The sequence below is a fragment of the Theobroma cacao genome, chromosome 5, assembly GCF_053813885.1.
Source record: "Theobroma cacao isolate CCN51 chromosome 5, ASM5381388v1, whole genome shotgun sequence".
NCBI classification, from domain to species: Eukaryota; Viridiplantae; Streptophyta; class Magnoliopsida; order Malvales; family Malvaceae; genus Theobroma; species Theobroma cacao.
The window spans coordinates 39811160-39832140 of record NC_142643.1 but is presented as its reverse complement, the minus strand read 5'-3'; the positions used below and the strand labels follow the sequence as shown (position 1 = coordinate 39832140).

The following is a 20981-nucleotide window of genomic DNA, read 5'->3' as shown; positions in this document are numbered from 1 at the left end:
TGAGTGCTTATCGGGACATCGCGGCGGTTGTCACGGGCCCCATGGGAGTTCCGGGTCGTGACATAATTAAATTAATTTATATTCTTTCTTTTTTAACATTTATTAATGTAAAATACTTAAAATAAATAAATAAATAATTATTCATATTTTAGTAGAATACTAGAAAAGATCGGCCGTAAAAATTTATTACATAAAAGTTTTAGAAATATTAATTTGATACTTAAATTTTCTATGTTGAAATCTTTAATTTGTCAAACATAGTCTTTTTTTTTAGGAAATTACATTCAACCCTCAAATAAGTATGTGCTACTCAAAACAATTTCTCCTGAAAGATTGTTCATAGTGAAAGAATAAATGAGTTCCACAAGATTTCAATTTTAGAAAGTTCCTTAAAACTATTATGATATTATTTATATATACTATAACTTGCTGTTTCATGTATATGTTTAAAATTCTTTATCGATTAATTTTGGTGAAGTGATAGCTGTAAGTCTTACTAACATATGTATTCAAAATTATATATCGAAGATATATACATCAAAGCTCTACGTAGTACTGACTTTTATTTTTTACTTAATGTTATTTTTGTATCAAAAAATTTCCTAGTTATATAATTAACGTATATAAAAATCTTGCATGTCTAGTGTTTTTTTTTTTTTATAATTAACTTTTCTCGACTCCTTCCTGTGTATTCCAAATTAGAATTACTATGACCACTTCATAAAAAATATATATATAATATCTCACTTAACTTGTCTTAAGGGTTTTTTTGTTACAAAGAACAATTCCTTGTTATGGTTAACATATTTGAAAATTGTTGACAATCTAATTGTATTTTTTTTAAGAAAAGAAATAAATTTTTTAAATAAAAGATACATACACTTTTCATCCAATCAAATGTACAACTAATGAACAAATAATGAATCACGATATTTTGCCTTAAGTTCAACAACTCTTTTGTTCAATGGCGTAAAAAGTCAGTTGAAAATTACAACCAATAAAAATAATTATACGTCAGAAAGGACTTTATCATGTCAATTTTTAAGTTTAAAAAGGGTTCTAGTGCTGGGACTTACTGCTCTCAGTTGATAAAAACACATTCTCTCCAATATCTATAGAAAAGTAAAAGTTATCTATTTCTTGATCAGTATTCTGGTTTTACAATCCACTTTCTCTTCGTAGAGAGTACAACTGCAACGAAAAGCTGTTCGCAAGGTACCGTCGTCTTGTCTAAATTCTTTAACCGGCTTAATCATGATCTTTAATTCCCGCTTTAGTTTTAACTTCTATAACTACTTATATTTAATTCTTTGATCTTGGTTATATATAAGCCCTTCATTTTTTTATTGAATTCTTTCCTTTGATGACATAATTAAGTTATTCTACATTATTTTAGGTCCCTCATCAGCCAATATAAATTCTCTTGTGTTCTTCTTCAATGGCTGTTTCGATGCTTCAAGAGTCCTCTTCGTCAATTTCTCGATGCACTTACGACGTATTTTTGAGTTTTAAAGGTACAGATACGGGTAAAAATTTTACGGATCACCTTTACATGGCTTTGGTGCAAGCAGGGATTCATACATTTAGAGATGATGATGAAATTGAGAGAGGGAAGAGCACAAAAGATGAAATTGAAAGAGCAATTTTGCATGAGTCAAAAATATCTATCATTGTCTTCTCAAAGAATTATGCTTCATCAACATGGTGCCTCAATGAACTTGTAAAGATAATGGAACATAGGAAATTCTCCAAACACATTGTTTTGCCAATTTTCTATGACGTGAAGCCATCTCAAGTGAGGAAGCAGACAGGGAGTTTTGCCGAAGGGTTTGCTAGACATGAAGAAAGCTTCAAGTCTGAGATGGACATGGTACAAAGATGGAGGGCTGCTTTAAGAGAAGTTGCTGATTTGGGAGGCATGCCTTTAGAAGATAGGTAAGCAAGTTTGAAACTATTCGATCCCTTCTTAGAAACAATCTTATATAAATTGGAATCTTATATATGCCCATAATTTGATGATAGTTTTTTCACTAAGTTAGTGAACAACCTACTTTACTACTTCTATTTCAAATCGGATGTCTTCTTTTTATCATACAAATTCGACTTTGATTATTATTTATTATATTTTCATATGTAAGTAAAATTTCAAAAAATAATTTTTGAAAAATTCTAAAATAAAAAATTTATTTTTTTAATTTTTAATTCCACAAGGTATATTGAAAACAAATTAAGCAATTTTAATTATTTTAAATGTTGAAAATTTTAAAATTAAAATTCAAAGTGATTAAGTTTGACTCAATAAAAGGAAAGTGAATATTCAATTTTGAAATGAAGAGAGTACTTAAAATAAATTTAATAAGAAAAGAATATAAGAAAATAGCAATTCTATATAATATATATAGTGTGTTAGGTGGGTAAGTTGTATGATGGATGTTTTTCTTTGGCATGTTTTTATGGGATTACTTTGTGCCAAGGCGTGTTCTTCTTTTTTTTTTTTTTTTTTTGCTTTTTTTAAAAGTTAGAATTTTATACCTTAGAAAGCACGCCCTCTCCAAATACAAAAGAATCTCAGATTTTGGATTGTTACATCCCCACAGCTTGGGTATAAACCTAGATAGTTGCTCTGTATAGTTACAAGCAAAAGAGAAAAAAAATCACAAGAAGTATAAACATCAAAGCCTCGGATCAGCCAAAACAACGTGACACTAAGCCAAGGAAAAAAACAGCCTGCAAACAATGAACATCAAGCATCAACACACGGGCTGTAACACCTCAGGGTTAGTCCACATGAAATCTAACTGCCTTTTCTTGGTTTTTTTGAAAGGTGAATTCATAAGATAATCGAGCTTGAGTGCCAACACAAGTCTCACACCAAATCAGTGTAAGACTCCTCTTGGCATAACACAACTAGCATCAAGCGTAAAACCAGAGAAACACAACTAGCATCCCGAACCACGAAGAGATCAAAAAAGAAACCTGTCAGCCCGCAGCCGCCTCAAAAACAAACCGCAACCACGGACGCAGTTCACAACCAAAACTCATCAGCCCAACAAATGTCAAAGGGAACCCCTTGGCCACAAAGCTTAAACACCACCGAGAGAAAAAAGAGTCCCCCGTCAGATCATCACGACCAAACATGAGAGCAACCGTGAAGCACAAGATCCACGACCACCCTATCATCAAACCCAACCCCCAGACTAGAAGAAACCCATCCCCGAAACCCACCCCAAAAGGAAACCACATGAGTTCATGCATGAACTGATTCAGCACACCAGGAAAGAAAAAACAATCGGAACCCCCCCAAATGGCGCCCCTCACTTCAGTGACCCACAGTAACATCTCAAGGCCCTACCTCCACCCCCCACACTCATCAGAATTCTCACGAATCACTCGCCCACCCACCATTCGTCACCATTCTCAATCAAACATGAGACAGGAGTCAAAAGCTCGTCGACCTGCTGGAGTCATGATCCTAAAAATTCCAACATCCCAAACCCCCAGTATCCAAGCCCTGAAATGAAACATGAAACACCCGCCTGTAAAGAAAAAGAAAAAACGGGTAACACACAGCACAAAACCACTCGTCAAAACAGCCCTAAAGGATCAAACAATGCCCCCCAAGAAGAAAGAAAAAGACTGCGTTCTGAAGATTTGTTCCTCTTTATATGAGGATTTATGTTGGGTTTTTTTTCATTTATCTCTTTTTTGCTTTTTCTTTTTTTTTTCTTTTCTCTTTTTTCTTCCTTCTTCTTTTTTTTTTTCACCTCTTTTTTCCTTTCTCTCTTTTTTTTTTCATTCTTGTTTTTTCTCTTCTTTTTTTATTTTATTTTATTTTATTTTATTTGCAAAAAATAGTATCTGGGCACCATAGCAAGAGCTTGCCCTGAGCATATTGATGAAAAGCCCTCACCAAAAACCCAATGTCAAAAAACCAAGAAAAACTACTCAAAGTCAGGAGAACAGCACTCAACATGACAAGAACAAAGAGCAGGGCACAAAGGACCAAGAACAGAAAGAGAAAAGAAGGAAAGAAAAAAGATCTCCCCCTATCCCTGAGCATCAACAGACCAAGAACAAAACAGGAAGGAAAAAAAAAAACGAGGCCAGGGAACAGTTAGCCAAACTCTCACTGCCCATACAACCCCCCTTCGGAGCAAGCAAAACCCTAAGATACTCAAGGCCAAATCACAAAATAACCACCCACAAGAATAAAAAAGAACAGCATGAAAGGGAAGAAACAGTGGTCACAACTCACACACCCAAAAGCAAAAGACAACTCTCTCAAAGCAGACGTGCGGACAACAAAAGAAAGTGCCCCAAAGACAGAACGACAAACCACCAGTCCTCAATCCAATCAGACAAATGTCCTTTCTCATATCCTCTCTTTTTTTTTTTTTTCATCTCTTTTTCCTGTTTCTTTCACTCACTTCTTTCTCTTTACCTATTTCTCTCTTTTTTTTTTTCACTCCTTTCTTTCTACAATTTTTTAATCTCCTTTTACTTCTTTATCTTCTCTTTCTCTCTCTCCCTCTCCTTTTAATTTTCTCCTTTTTTTTTTTCCAATTTGTTCCTTCAAGGCTCCTAGCAATCGAAACTAGACTTGACAATTCGTATTTCGTGTCTTAAACGTGTTAAACACGATTAAATACAAAACACGTTAAGGTTAAATACGAACACAACACGAATAATACTCGTGTCTTAAATCTAAAACACGTATATGTGTATATCTAATTATTGTGTAACACGACATGACACGATTAACATGTTTATTAAACGTGTCAATATACGACATGATACCATTAATAATACGATTGATATGTTTAACACGACTAAATAAAATATTTACAAGTAAATATAATTTTATTATTTAAATTTAAAATCAATAATTATAAAAACAATTATAACAAAACAAAATTATAATAACATCAAATATAATAAAATTTAACATAAATAACAAACATAAAATTCTTTATCATGTAATATGATAAAATCCATTATTAACATCTAACTTTAAAATACTAATAATATATAAAATCATCCATAATGTTTATCTATAATTAAATACATATCATTAACAACATCATCAACCATGAACAATTCCAAACACCCAAATCAAAATTATTTAAGTAAAGCTAAAATAGTCTTTGACTATTAATTTTTAATAGGTTGATAAACATGTTACGTATTCACATTTAAACATGATAACATGTTTAATTAAACGTGTTATTTGTATTTGACACGTTAAGATATGAAAATTTTCTTATATGAAACGTGTTAGACACGATTAGATGTGAAACATGTTAAAGCCAATCCAAACCTGTTTAACCCTATGTTTTCTCGTGTTGTATTAACATGTCGTGTCCAAAATTGTCAAGTTTAACTGAAACCAAGGAGAAAGGAAAGAAAAAGGCAAAAAAGCCTCACCTTGAACCCTGCACAAAATCTTGAGGAAAGGTTAAACTAGGAAACTTGTAAAACCAAGAAAAAAAGTAAAAAGAAAAATGCCCTCTTCTTCCCTTTTCCCTTTTCTTTTCCTTCTAGTACACCTTCCATTATTCCGCCACTAGGACCAAATCTTGCTCCCTGTAAAGGCCTGACTTTGCCAATTTGTCCACCATCTCATTCACTCCCCTAGGAACTTTCCTAAGTTGCCACTCCCCTGCCCCTCTCTTAAAAACTTGTAATCCTAATAACTCTCTCTTTATTCTCCAAGGAGTTTTACTAAGATCAAGTATTCAACCCATAGCATTGTTTAAGTCACTCTCAATTAGAAATGACCAGTTTATTGCCTACTTTGAAGTGTTGAACAATTTGAAAGCCTCTCTAATAGCATTGTTTTAGTCACTCTCAATTAGAAATGACCAGTTCATTACCCATTTTGAAGTGCTGAACAATTTGAAAGCCTCTCAAATAGCCAGAACTTTGGTCATGTTAACCTCATTAACTCCCATTGGTTTTGTGAACATAATCTTTATTGCTTCTTCATCATCCTTCAACACACCTCCTATAGCTACCGGACCAGGTTCCCTCTTACCGCCTTGTCTATATTGAAATTGAGCCATCATTTAGGCAATGGTTCTCATATTGAATTTTTCCTTTCTTTATTATTGGGGCTTATCAATTTATTAATTTTTGGACATCCCATGGTCTCTCTTATTTGTCCAAATTCACTTAGTCATCGTGTTTTCGCCCACCACGCATCTCTTAACTTGGCAATATCTAAACATTACTCGCTATCTCACACTTTGCCTTGAAAGATCACTTCATTCCTCATTAACCAGATGGACTAAATGATAGCAAAAAACGCTAGATGCCACAATCTTTTATCACCCTTATGCATTAGGTCATTCCAGTCAAGAAAAACTGAACTACCTTAATAGGCGCCTCCCAATTAATGCCCTATTGCTTAGTTAATCCTGTCTAAATCTTTCAATTCTCTGAACATTCAAAAGAAAATGATCCATCGACTCCTCCTGATCTCTAACTGTCTTTGAACCCCATATTTAGCAAGATCATCAACTTCCCTATTGGAACAGTGAGGGATGTGTTTGATTTTCCATTGTTGAACAGAGTGGAGCAAATTAGAGATTTGGATTAGCACCCGTTTCATCCTCCAAGGAACCACATGAGGATTTTGGACCCAGTTAACCACATTTGTGGAATCTGATTCAATAACCAACTAGTAATCACTCAAATTTGACCCAACAAACAGGGAAATAGCTTCCCTAACCTCAATAATCTCAGCCATATTAGAATCATTGATCCTCATTTACTTAGAGAATATATCAAGAATCGTACCTCTACTATCTCTAAGGATTCCACCAATGCTAGACTCTCTTGGGTTGCCTCTAGATGCACTGTCTATGTTAAACTTGATCCACCCATCATTCGGCCTGGAGCAAGCTACTTGTCTTCTAGCAATGGCAGAGAAGGAGTGATTTTCTCCTTGATTTAGGAATCTCATTAGGTCCTTCACTAAAATATTAAGGTTCAACCATTTAGCCTTAGTCCACCAAGCTATTCGAACTTTAACCAACTCAAAAATCATGTCCTCATCCCAAGATTTACCTTTAAAGACAAGTTCATTTTAAGCAGTCCATATGCCTCAACAAATGGTGAAAAAAGCCATTTTTCATATCATTCCATTCTGCATCAAAGATTCCAATCCAAACCAGGATGAAAAGCAAATCATCGGGTCCTTATGTGCAACCCATTGTAGGTCCTATAGTCCATACCATAATTGCCGAAGATGCCAAGAGTAAAAACAACCAAAGAATAAATGGCTCACCATTTCTTTTTCCTTTTTGCACATCATAATAAGAGAAGCAGCTTCACCAATGATACCCAATAAAGCCAGCATGTCTTTAACTTGAAGTTTGCCCCAAATTAGCTACCAAATGAAGATTTCGACCTTATGGGGAGCGAGTCCTATCCATAATTGTTTATAGATACTAGATTAAGAATTGTTAGAAGCCAGGACTTCTTCGTAAAAGCTTTTAACATAATAGGAGCCACTAAGTTCACCTTTGCAAATGAGCTTGTCATCAAACTCTCTCTCCAGAACCTGGTCTTTGATTACCATAAAAAATTTACTCCATTGTTCTGTTTCCCAACCAAAAATTGCACATCGTAGCTCTATTCCATATCCACTTGTTCCCATCCCGAGTACCAAATTCTTTAACATTACTTTCTTTTTTATTAGACAAAGCAAAAATTCTCAAGAAGTCCTTTTTAAGTATAAAGCCTTCGATCTATTCTTCCTCCTAGAAAGTAACTCGTCTACCATCACCAATAGAAATACCAATACCAGCCAACATAAAACTTCCATAAATTCCTTCACTCGATGGGGGTTTGATAATATTTTTTCATAGACTCTAAGGCCTCCTTACCTCTTCCTCCTCTGGGCACAAGTGATTTGCTATCCAGCTATAATTTTTCAACAATAATATTTTGCCACAGACCTTTCGGCTCATTTCGAACCTCCATAGCCATTTGTTCAATATGGCTCTATTTTTAAGCCCCAACTCAACCATCCCAAGTCCTCCCATATCTTTGTAAGTGCAGCCACCTCCCATCTCACATGGTGGAGCTCTTTGACCAAGTTAGGTCCCTTCATAGAAACCTTCGTTGAATCTTCTCAATGATTTGACAAATTGTAGCAGGCAAGGAGAACAATGACATGTAAAATTGGGCAAACTCCCCATTACCAATTTTAGCAAAGTAACTCGAGCACCCATAGACATGGATCTAGCGTTCCACATAGCTAGTTTGTTTTCAACCCATTTGATAGTAAGTTGCCACACACTAACAGATGTCACCTTAGCCTCAAGAGGCATACTCGGATAAGTAGTATGCAATGTACCCATATTACAGTTAATGTGGCTTGCCCAATCAACGACAAGATTCTGATCTACCCCACTTCCAGGAAAGAACTCTTCTAAAAGTTTATTCTTAAAACTAAGATGACCTGAAAAGATCTCAATATGCATTTACTATTAATAATAAAGGAGATATTGGATTCCAAGAAAATAAACATATAGTCGACATATTGCAAATAACTTAATGAGATTCTTGATGATTCGACCCTAACCCTTTGGACAAGCTGAATTTCCTCAGCCTTAAAAATCATCTAAACAATAGGGGTGAAAGAGGGCACCCTTATCTAAGACCTTATTTCATTTGTACTTATCATGTGGGCGTGTTCTTCCTTGGGTCTAGGTGGCCGTATGTTTAGGTTTACTGACCTAGGATTCTACTTTAAATTTTTACCTAGCATTGAGCAAAAGGGGGAAAAAAAAAAGAAAGTAACAATTCTAGTTATTTTATTACTTGAGTACATAAAAAAGTAGGTATACTACAAAGACAATTATTTAGAGGAAAAAAGAATAGATATTAAAGAAATTTAAATTGAATTAAGTAAGCAAACAAAAAAAAAAGAATATACATCTTTATTTTTATATGTGTTTTTACTATTTTATTTACTTTTTTCAAAATTTTAATTAAGTTTACGTCTCTTAATTCTTAATATTAATTTATCTAGTTACATTATATATTAGTATTGTTAATGTGAGTATAATTAATGACTTTTATCTCACTTTTTAAAATTATTTGTGCTCAATATTCTAAGTGGAATAAATTGAAATATTTATATGTGTTATGTCTCCACTCTCTGGTGACTTCTAAGTTGACATTCCTATTAGTATATCCTATATTACACAATAAATTGTACAAGACCAAAAAGTTAAAATATAGGGACAAAAAAATAGTATAATTAGTTTATACATCTTTTGTATAAATGGAGAATTAATCGTTTTTAATTACTAAAAAATAACTTTGGATGTGTAAAAATAAATTTTTGGTATAAACATAATGCTAAACAAAAATTGGTAAAGGTAACCAATTTAGTCTCTATATGAGAGATCTTTGTTCAATTTAGTCCCTATACTCTACAATTTTGTTCAATTTAATCCATGTACTCTACAGTTTTATTCAATTTAGTTCTTATGGTATGTTACCAATAAATGACATGAGAAAAAAATTTCAAAAAAAAATTTATCAAAAAATTTTTTTTCAAGCATGCCACATCATCTTTACCATGTCATCGCCACATCATTGCCATGTTAGCAGAGTCTGATATGTTAGTGTCACGTCAATGGCACATCAACACCATTAACCTTTAATTTGGACGACATTAAGGAAAGGGACTTGATTGCACAAAATCTCAAAGTATATGGACTAAATTGACTAGTTTTGAGGTAGAGGGACTAAATTGACAAAAACCCTTAGTACAAGGACCTAGTGGACACTTTGACCATTAACATACAGTTAGATCGAGGTTTAGAGTGCCTTCCTAGAGGTATATATAAAAATATTATATTTAATTGTTATATTTCTAGATATATGTATAGTAGATGAATAAAGGCATTATTTATTATTAATTACAGGGACTAACTAAATAATATAATATATTTAAAAGTAATTATGATGTAATTTACATTAAAGTAAAAAAATTTACATGAAAAATAAATTAAAATAATTTAACAAAAAAAGAATTTTGAGGCAAGACAAGTCAAACACAAGTTATGTAGTTTTTCAGTTCGAGGTTGGTTATTAAAGTTGATAATCTAGTGTCAAGGTGGAGTGGGTTCAGAACAAAAAAATATAGAGTTGGGTCGGGTTGGGTATGGGTAATTTCCATTGCCTCCTCAATTTCAATGGTACCTTTGAAAATACTAATAAAAAATAAGTTTTTTTTAAAAAGAAAGTAACCTATTATATGAATTAAATAAAATAGTTTATGAGATTTTCTGAAAAAGTGTCCCTTAATATTTAACATACACTTTAGAATTTTAAGGACGAGTTAAGATGAAATCAAAAATCATAATTATGCAAGAAACAAACATATCTGTTAAAAGATTTTTACTCAATTTTCAAGTTGTCACTTGTTAATTTATACTTTGAATATATATTATAACTTGTATATTTCAAAATTTGTAGGCATGAGTCGCAGTTCATTCAAGACATTATTAAACAAGTTCAAAATAAACTCCATCGAAACACTTTATATGTCCCTCCATATTTAGTTGGAATAGATTTTCTTGTGACTCGCATTAATTGGTGGTTGGGAGATGGATCAAATAAGGTTGGCATAGCAATATTATGTGGAATTGGAGGGATTGGGAAGACAACCATGGCCAAAGTTATTTACAATCTTAACATCCAAAGATTTGAAAGTTTTAGTTTCCTTGCTGATGTTAGAGAGACTATTCAAGAACGCAATGGCCTTGTTCGTTTGCAAAGACAGCTTATTTCAGATATCTTGAAGGGGAAAGCAAACAAAATATACAATTCAGATGATGGAATCATTAAGATCAAAGAAGCTGTACGCCGTAGACGTGTGCTTCTTGTCCTAGATGATGTGGATGATTCAGATATAATAACTAAAATAATTGGGGCACAAATTCCTTTTCATCCAGGAAGTAAAATCATCATAACTAGCAGGCATCAATGTCTATTGAGTGATCCTTTTATTAGACAAATGTTTGATCTTGAAGCATCATCAAGTTATGGAGACTTATGCAAGGTATTTGAGGTAAAAGAATTAGCTTTCAATGAATCCCTTCAACTTTTTAATTGGTATGCCTTCGGACAGAATGATCCAATTGACAGTTATATAGAATATGCAAGGAGTGTAGTGAAACATTGCGGTGGGCTTCCATTAGCTCTTCAAGTTTTGGGTTCTTCTCTATCTGGTAAAAGTATAAATGTGTGGAGAAGTGCATTAGAGAAATTGCAAGCGATCCCTGATAGCAAAATTCAGAAGATTTTAAGAATAAGTTATGATTCCCTGCAAGATGATCATGATAAAAATCTATTCCTTGACATAGCTTGTGTATTCGTCGGGAAGGATAGAGATTACACAACTACAATTCTAGATGGTTGTGATTACTATACAACAATTGGTATTGAAAATCTCATAAATAGGTCTCTTTTGGTGGTTAATGAAAAAAACAAGCTAATGATGCATCAAATGATTAGAGATACAGGAAGGAACATTATTCGTCAAGAATCTTCTGACCTTGGGAAACGAAGCAGGTTGTGGCATAAGGATGCATTTGATGCATTGAGAGAGAAAATTGTAAGAAATACTTCATTTTCTTCTATTTTCTTTTAGGCAATATACTTTCATATGTCCTACTTTTTTAACTAAATTATTCTTTCTCCAACAGGGTACAAAAACAATCAAGTGCCTCACAATTGACCTACAAAGATTGTTGGAAGAGAAGTATGGAAAAATGATTGAAAATCATTCAAAAAATCCATTTCTTAATTCAAATGAGGTAGTTATAGAAACAGATGCTTTTGTAAAGATGAAAAGACTTAAACTACTTCAGCTAGATTATGTAAAACTTAAAGGAGACTACAGTGACTTTCCGAGATGCTTAATATGGTTATGTTGGCATGGATTTCCTCAAGATTATCTTTCTACAGATTTAGATATTTCTAGGCTAGTTGTTCTTGAAATGCGCAACAGTAGCCTCAAACGTGTTTGGAATGATACAAAGGTATGATACTATTTAATTTTTCTTTATTGTTTTTGAAGCAAAAACAAAATTATATGGCTAAGTGTTTTTTTTCCCTTTCCTGCAGTACTTTCTTCCAAATTTGAAGATCCTTAATCTCAGTCACTCCCATAGCCTTCTTAAAATCCTTAACTTATCAAGTCTTCATAGTCTTGAAAGGTTGATGCTGAAAGATTGCATAAAGTTGACTGAGGTTGATCAATCCATTGGTGAGATAAAGACTCTGACTGTTTTAAACCTTAAAGGTTGCAAAAGTCTTAAGAAACTTCCACGGACAATTGGTTCGTTAGAATCTTTGGAAGAGCTTATTTTAACTGGTTGCTCAACATTTAATGATGTGCCTAGGGATTTGCAGAATATGAAATCATTGAGGGTGCTTAGCTTAGATGGAACTGCTATTTATGAATCAAATTCGTGGTTGTCTTGGCTATCACTGAAAAGAAGCAAAGAGTTAGGTTTCTTTTGGGCATCTTTGCCATGTTCTTTGGTAAAGTTGAGTCTTGAGAGTTGCAGATTATCTGAGGATGTTATGCCTTCTGATTTGAGCTACTTACCTTCCTTGAAATCGTTAAATTTAAGCAGAAACCCAATTCATAGCCTTCCCGAGAGCATTATCCACCTTACAAAGCTTGATGAACTTTTGTTGACTTGTTGCAAAGAGCTCAAATGGCTTCCAATGCTTCCAACGAGTGGCTTGCACATGATAATGTCTCAATCATTGTACAAGATTTCAAGTTTGCCATGCTTATTAAATTTGAAAAGGTGTGTTGTCTTTGGTTGTGAAAAACTAACTGAGGTTCAAGGTGTGTTCAAGTTGGAACCAATTGAAAACTTTAAAGTGGAGCAGATTAAAAGCTTATTCACTTTGGACTCGATCAGAAGCACTGAATTGCAAATTTATAACTATCTTACAGACACAAAGATGGTTGCAACCCCTCAGGTTTTTTCTCAATCTACTAAAAATTTTTATTTTTTTATTTTATATTATTCAATATTTTCATAATAATGGATTCAATGTCTCAGGTATTTCATGATAGCGGCATAACTAGTTGTTTTGTCTCTGGAAGTGAGGTTCCAATCTTGTTTGAGTATCGCTCTAAAGGGTCTGAAATTTCTTTTTCTTTGCCACAAAATCTTGGTGAAACAGTTAGCTGGTTAAACCTATGCATAGTCTATTCCCTTGTTAGCGATGAGATATTTGAGTTTCTACCATCTGTGCATATTGTTAATGAGACCAAGAAGTTGACGTGGTCTTATTTCTCAAGTTTCATTGGAATTCCTGAAACCAATAGTAATACAATCTTATGGCTAATCCATTGGCCAGTAATGGATTATCAGTTGGAAAATGGTGATTTGGTGAGCTGCAAATTATCAACATCTGGTCTCAACATAAGAGAATTTGGTGTTACATGCTTATCAGAAACCAAGGTTACGTATGAAGATGACACTCCACAAAACTCTCAAGGTATGATTGCACCTGATAGCATTTATAAGAACTTTTTATCTTTTTGACTAGACTTTATATATTAATAGTTTCTTATATCTTTCTTTCTTCATGGAAATTTTTTATATTAATCTATGAATATTTGAAAAAGAAATACTAACTATGACATATTTTTTAGCTACTGTATATGCATCGAAGAATATTTTAATCATGAACTTTTCTTGTAATCAAGCAATTTAAGTAGTAACCCAGCAAATTTAATTATATTTTCTAATTGATTTGGTAAATCAAAATTTTAGGTCATAATTACCCGTGTTGTGATTTTGTATGCTTGTAAAATATATAAAAAGCATATATATAAAAAGGTATATTCGATGATTTTAAACTAAAAGAATGAAATGAGAGTGCAAATATATTCGACCTTTTTAACAATAATTGTTAAGATCGATGTACTGATGCAACATTATTGTGTCTACACAAGATCTAATAAGAAAAGTTAGAAGATGGTTGTCATGCTTGATGTTGCTAGTAGATATATTTAAAGGTTGAACTCTCCGTTTAGGTCCGAAAGCTCGGTTCAATTGGGGTCAAGCTTGGGCTTCTATTTTTAGGATCAAATTCAATTCGAAGATGATATTTGAATAAAAAATATATATTTATATATTTTTTATTTATTTAAAATATGAATATAAAAATATTTTTAATATTTCAAATAATAAACAATACAATAAATAGGTCTTGTTACCCAAACTTAAGTTTTTAATATATTAATAATATATTTTTTATTTTTAAATTTATTTAAAATATTAATATAAAAATATTGACATTATGCTCAAAAAAGTCTCTAAACTATATAAGAAAATTCAAATAAACACTTTTTCTTTTATTGCTTGTAATCAAACCCTTATATTTTTATTTTAGATCAAATAAGTCATTATGACTAACGATTGACGAATTGTCATTAATCAAACTGTGACTTGTTAATTTATATTTGCATGGCACTAACATGGTATTGATATTGAAGGTAAAAAATGTCACATAATTATATTATTATGCTACATTAGCATGTCACATTATCATCAATTATAATATACCAACATGCCACATCATTATTAATTATGACATGTTAACATATTATGGTAGCATCACGTGGCATCAAACAACAAATAACTTATTTGATTCAAAATAAAAATATTAAGACTTGGTTTAAAGTAATAAAAGTATAAAGATTTATTGAATTTTCTTAAATAGTTTAAAAACTTTTTTAGATATTATGTTAAAAATAATTTTAATGTTTAAATAATAAATAGGCAAATGAATAGGCCTTGTTGCCCAAGCTTAAGTTTTTGAATTGTTAATTGGGCTTGGTCTATCATATAAACACCTACAAATGCTTGTTTTAGGTCAATATAATTTATAAATCACTTTACGTTAAGTACAACAATAAATATAATAAGATCTAATGATGTTAGGATTGTTGGACTGCACCATGTTACAAGGTATTGTTCTTGTTGGGCCTACTCTAACAATATTATCATTTTTGAAAAAATGCATCTTGTGAGCGCACATGTCCTTACTTTCTTTGGCTCTTATAGACGTGGAACTTAACTTTTTTTTTAAAAAAAACTATGGAATCTTTTTTCCTCAACATTAACCCCTCAATCAAGAGTAGATTGTGTGTGTGTGTGTGTTTTTTTTTTTAAAGTCAAAGTATGGAAGTCCCACAAACAAAGCTATTTGTTAATGTTAAAGTTGTTGGATTGGATTGATTACAAGATATTATCTATTTTGAGATTCACTATTTTGATTTTGTCCTTTTAAGAAAAGGTACCTTGTAGGGAAAGGGGCATGCCCTTATTTATAAGTCATATATAATTTAATCCTTGCTTCTTAAAAATGCGAGATCTTTCCCCCTTAACAATGACCTCATCACTTATAATATTGTCCATATTCTTATACATATGATCTTAAGCTACAAAAATGAGATCTAGCACTTTCTCATTTATTCTCATCCTTTTTCCTATGATTTGAACTTGAGTCTTCTAAATTAATAGGGTTTCAAATTCTTAATTTTTGTGGCATTCTTTTAGTATGTTAATATTAATTTCAAGTTGGATCCTAATTCTAAAATTTAATTAATTTTTTTCATGCACCATTGTATTATTGTATCTATAAGTGCTTTTTTTTTTGTTTGTTCTAAATTCAATTTATTTATACACAGATACTGATGGAAACATAGTATTTGATGATTAGTATTGTATAATAAAAACATATCTATTTTTGGCATCTTTTAGCAAATGAAGATAGTTGGAGAGAGATTGAGTTGAAAGATGAAGAGTTACTCAGATTGGGCTCCAGTGAAAATATCAAAGTGCAAATTTACAATGATTTAGACGAATCAAAAATGATTGCTTCCCCTAAGGTTTCCTTGATCTCCTTTCTAATGTTTTCGATTTATTATTCTTTTCTTTCTTTTTATAACTTATAATTAATTCAATATTGTTACAGGTGTTATATGATTGTGGGTTAATTAGCACATTTAATCCATATGACCTTCCGGAGGATGGATGCAGCCGTCATGCAAATCATGCTGTTGGGAATAAGGTTTCATTTGTAGTGGCTCGAAGCTCTGGTCAACATATTGGCTATCTAAAATTGGTGGCCATTCTTTATGCTGAAGAAGATAATATATCTGATTTTTTATCTCGTATTGAGATCGTCAACAAGACTAAAGATACAAAGTGGATCTTTTATAAACGTTTCATCGGAATTCCTAAAGCCAAGAACAATATTTATTGGTTTAGTTTATGGAGATTTATGGGTGAATTGGAAGATGGTGATCAAGTAAACTGTACAGTGTTTTCTGATTTAAGTGTAAAAAGATGTACTGTTGATCTTGAATATGAACCAGATGATGACCTTCTACATAAATGCAACTCTGGTTATCAACATTTGCGAGGTAAAACTATAAGTTCTGGTTGGCTTTTACCACTTTTTTTACATCACTTGTTCAAGTCTCAAAGATCTCTTTATAGGATTCATAGTTTAGATAAATTAGAGTAATTATATATAGGATCTTGTTGGAACAAACAGGACAATTCATCTACCTCTTGTTGTAATTAAAAGATTCATGTCCTCCTATTAATGCAAGAATTGTCATTGATGGCAAAGTTTCTTTATGTTTTAAATTTCGTATCACTTCCATGTTATTATTCCTCTATCTGACAAAGTTTTTTATTTTTTAAATTTCATATCACTTTCATGCTATTATTTCTCTATCTTTCTCCTCTCTTACAAGCTTAGCTATTACCTTGCTTTTGAAAATCTACGTTTATATATGACCCAAATCGACAAGCCAAAATAAAAAGGATAATCTAAATCAAATCATAAATTTTGGTTTCTATTAAAAAAAATAAATCAAATCATATTATAGTGAAAATCTAATTAAATCAAACTAAAATATAATAATTTAGTTTGGTTAATTTGGTTTTTTATTCTATTTTAGGATCTTGCAACTAAGTCTATAAATTTTTTTCACAATTTTAATATTTTAAATAAATTAAAATTTAAGAACTCATAATTTAGGTCACCAACTACTATTGAGCATAAAGCATCAACTACATGACAATATTTGCTGATTTGATCTTGTTTTCTTGATCTATCCTTTCTTATATTTTTGTCTTTAATTTTTTTTAATCATGTAATCTCGTGTAACAACTTTATCACTTTACACAATATAAATTTGCAAATCAAATGTTGCAAAAAAATATATATACAAATCAAGCTCAAACCTCAAACCATAGGTTTGTCAACCTGACTCTTAAGTTGGTATTTCATTTTAAGTTTGCTTAGTCAATTAACTTAAGCATTTCCTATCCTTATATAGGTATATTATTATAATCAAGAAATGAGTAGATATAGATTTGCAATGAGAGACCAGAGGATAGGGCAGATTTGCAATCAAGTGGAAGCAAAAGTATTTATGGAATCAGGTGAAGCAGCAATTTTTTAGTCAGCAGAGGAATCACAAAAGAACACTGATGTTATAAAATGCTCTGGTCATGTGGAGGTAGAAACTCTACTCTTGTTGGAGAGGAGTGTCGTGGGGATATGTAGGGATTCGATAGAATCTGAGTGCATTGCCGGGCTGATAAAGGAGAAAGAGAGAATGGGGATTGAAGTGAGAAGGATTTTTGGGAACCTTTGCTTGATTACTTTTGAAAAAGTAATCAAATCGCTAATTCGCTTTTCAAAACATTGCCAATTCACTACGCTGCTTTATCAAACTGAGTGAGGGAACAATGAAAATGCAAACATATAAAAGATCTATCCTGCATATTTTACCAACAGAATTACAGACAGAATATTTTTGTAAATTTTCACTTAGTATAAGGTTTTATATTATTTTTTTCTCCTTATTTTGCAGTAATCTAAACTTTCATAACTAACTAACAATTTCAATGGCTAATTAGGTATTAGATGAATGTGGCATAAGTAGAACATTTGTTTCGAGAAGTGAGGTTCCAGGATCGGTTGAGCGTGGGTTTAAAGGGTCTAAGATTGCTTTTTCTTTGCCACCATATCTTTATGAGCAGATAAATTGTTTTAATCTATACATGCATTGTGTTTTCCCTCGTTAGTGTTAGAATATTTGAATTTCTACCCAGTGTTGAAATTACTAATCAATCATATCAAAAATAATATATCTGTTACATGACTTTGGGTTTCAATGATTTAAATTTTTTATTGTGTTTGATAACTCACTTTGTAAGCCACTTAGATAAAATATTTTCAATGAAAAAGTGTTGAAAACCTTAGCAGTCAAAAGCATTAATGTAACCAATCAAATCTTATTTAAAGCAAATTTTATCATTAGTAGTCGGTCATGAATTACAATGGTCACTTAACAAAAAAAAGACAAAATACTCAATTTGGGGTCAAAACTTTTGAGTTTTTGTCACTTTAGGATCAAATGTTTCAATTACAACAATGACTAAATGCTCAAATTGAAGCTAAACATTTGGACACTTTTGCAATTAAGGATCAAAGGTTTCAATTGTAATAATCAAAGGCCAAACATTTTCGATTACTTATAATTAAGAGTTAAGCTAATAGGTGGATGAAGCGTGTATCACACGCGACAAAAAATCGCGTGAATTGATGATATGGCAACTAACTTATTATGTTCTAAAATATAGTTGTTACACGCTATGTTAGAAATAATTGTTATACGTCATGTTGAAAATGTATGTGTTACACGTCATGTTGAAAATTTAGGTGTTGCACGCCATATTGAAAAATGTAGCTGTTACACATTATGTTGAAAATTTAGTTGTTATATATCATGTTGAAAAACGTAGTTGTTACACGTCATGTTGAAAATTTAATTGTTATACGCCATGTTAAAAAATATAGTTGTTACATGTCATGTTGAAATTTAATTGTTACAAGCCATGTTGAAAATATAGCTGTTACACGCCATGTTTAAGATGTAGTTATTGTACGCCATGTTAAAAATTTTGTTGTTATACGCCATATTGAAGATTTAGTTATTATATATTATGCTGAAAAATGTAATTGTTACACTCCTTGTTGAAGATTTAGTTGTTATACATCATGTTGAAAAGTTTAATTATTACATGTCATGATGAAAAATTTGTTACACGTCACACCATAATTTGAACCATTTTGACTTGAGGAAAAATGTCAAACCCTGCTTTGTAAAATAATTATAATGTCATTCACATGCTCGATGGAATGTTTGTATATTTAAGAAGTTCGAAAAATCGTTAAAAGATGATATTGCCCCTAATGGTACTATTGAGTCGATTAAGCCTCGAACTAGTTCAAATAGGAATTTTAAGGTGAAATTAAGAGTTTCACAGTTCAGGGATGACTCAAAACGGTAATTCGGAGTTTGAGGATCAATTCGGAGTCAAATCGGAATTTTCACTATCTAGGGGCAAAATCGTAATTTTTCCACCCACGGATAAATTTTGAGATTTTGAGAGAATTTAGATCACATTTGACAAATTGGAGAATGATATGAGTATAAGGGATGAAAAATATGTCTATGGGCAATTTTTCAGTTTTTGGGGTAAAAACGTAATTTTTCACTTTTACGGTGGCAAAAGTGTAATTTTTAAAAATTTGCTCCACCAAAACTTTGAAAAAGTCTAGAAATTTCATGGAAGACATGGATAAGTGAAGAGGATTGAGTGGTAGAAAATGAAAGTCAAAAAGATGGCTAAAAAAAAATAAAATAATAAAATATTCAAAAGGTAAATAAAATAATAATATTTTATTAAGCCTATTAAAAGGCTTGAAAATTTTAGAATTCTTCATTTGGAGGGTCAGCCAAAACCAGCAGGAGAGAGAGAGAAATAAGAACAAACCCTAGAGTGAGAAAATTCAAAGAAAAAGTGTGATTTTTCAAAGAATCAAGTGTTTAAAGGTATGATTTTTCAAGCTTAGCTTAAGATCTATCATTTCCATGCATTTCTCTTTATTTTCCATGGTTAAATTATGTGTTTTGATAATGGATTCAAATCTGATCATATGGGTTTAGAGAGAGAAAGTTGTTAGATTAATTTGATTTTGAACTATGCTAGTGTTTAGTGTTAGTTTAGCATGTTTATGAGTAAAACAATAAGAAAAATATTCATTTTCTCCATAAATTTCTATAGGCCGAATCTAGCCAATGGTGTGTGAGGATGAGGTTGACTTTATTTTAAGAGAATTAGATGGAAAAATGATGAATTATGAGGTTGGAAATTAAATGGGAATTTTTGGTGCAAAAAAAAAATTGAAATTTTTACCCACTAGGGGTAAAAGCGTAATTTGTGATCCGAACTGATAAATTGGACCACATTCATAGTCATTGAGGTATTGTGGATATAATTGGATAATTGAAATTGAAATGGATGGAATTGGAGTTGAATTGGAGATTTTAGAAGTTTACACCGTGTATAGGTGAGTTAGGTCGGACACTGTGATTAAGCGATTGTCCAAACATTTCACACCCTATCTAGTGCATACGCATGGATAAGAACCTGAAATAATATATATTGATTTGACACAAATTATTGAATTTTTTGTGTCATGTATTGTGGATAGGTGGTGAGCTATCTGATACGGGTAAAAGACTACACCCGAGGACCGATAATAGGAGTATATCTACTCCTAGTACAGTGAGTAAACTTACTATCGTCTTAATTATCTAGAGTAGATTTATTTAATTGTGTGATTTTATGAAAAAATGGTTTAATTGGAAAATTATTGTGTTTTATGGGAAAATGAGATTTTATAAAATAATTTTATAAAAGTTTTGAAAATTTAATAATGATTTCAAAAATAGAGTAATTGGAGACCTATACTATGATTGTGTTGTTTATCCTTGATTTTACATTAAATGGCTTATGGTAAATGTGGGTATGACTGGTTATTTTTATGAT

General features: G+C 31.8%; 1 protein-coding gene across 4 annotated transcripts; it reads left to right on the top strand.

Moving 5' to 3' along the window:
* The first annotated feature begins 1089 nt into the window (after positions 1 to 1089).
* On the top strand, positions 1090 to 16706 carry LOC108662007 (disease resistance protein RPV1-like). 4 transcript variants are annotated; one of them, XM_088806470.1, is made up of 8 exons: positions 1090 to 1215; positions 1397 to 1935; positions 11539 to 11638; positions 11730 to 12065; positions 12151 to 13023; positions 13107 to 13548; positions 15822 to 15949; positions 16036 to 16706. In XM_088806470.1, the coding sequence occupies exons 2-8, from the start codon at positions 1439 to 1441 to the stop codon at positions 16588 to 16590; spliced, it is 2931 nt and encodes a 976-aa protein (XP_088662596.1). In that variant the 5' UTR covers positions 1090 to 1215; positions 1397 to 1438; the 3' UTR covers positions 16591 to 16706. The 4 variants fall into 4 exon arrangements, with proteins under 4 accessions (XP_088662596.1, XP_088662594.1, XP_088662593.1 ...); XM_088806468.1 differs by having other exon boundaries at positions 10498 to 11638; positions 15831 to 15949; XM_088806467.1 differs by having other exon boundaries at positions 10498 to 11638.
* The last annotated feature ends 4275 nt before the right edge of the window (positions 16707 to 20981 follow it).

What these genes read in the sequence shown, in the direction of transcription:
- LOC108662007 (XM_088806467.1), top strand. Translation starts at nt 1,439, where the DNA reads ATGGCTGTTTCGATGCTTCAAGAGTCCTCTTCGTCAATTTCTCGATGC. An exon ending in GTGTTTGGAATGATACAAAG is followed by an intron (nt 12,066 to 12,150) that starts GTATGATACTAT and finishes CCTTTCCTGCAG; the next exon opens with TACTTTCTTCCAAATTTGAA. An exon ending in AAATGATTGCTTCCCCTAAG is followed by an intron (nt 15,950 to 16,035) that starts GTTTCCTTGATC and finishes ATATTGTTACAG; the next exon opens with GTGTTATATGATTGTGGGTT.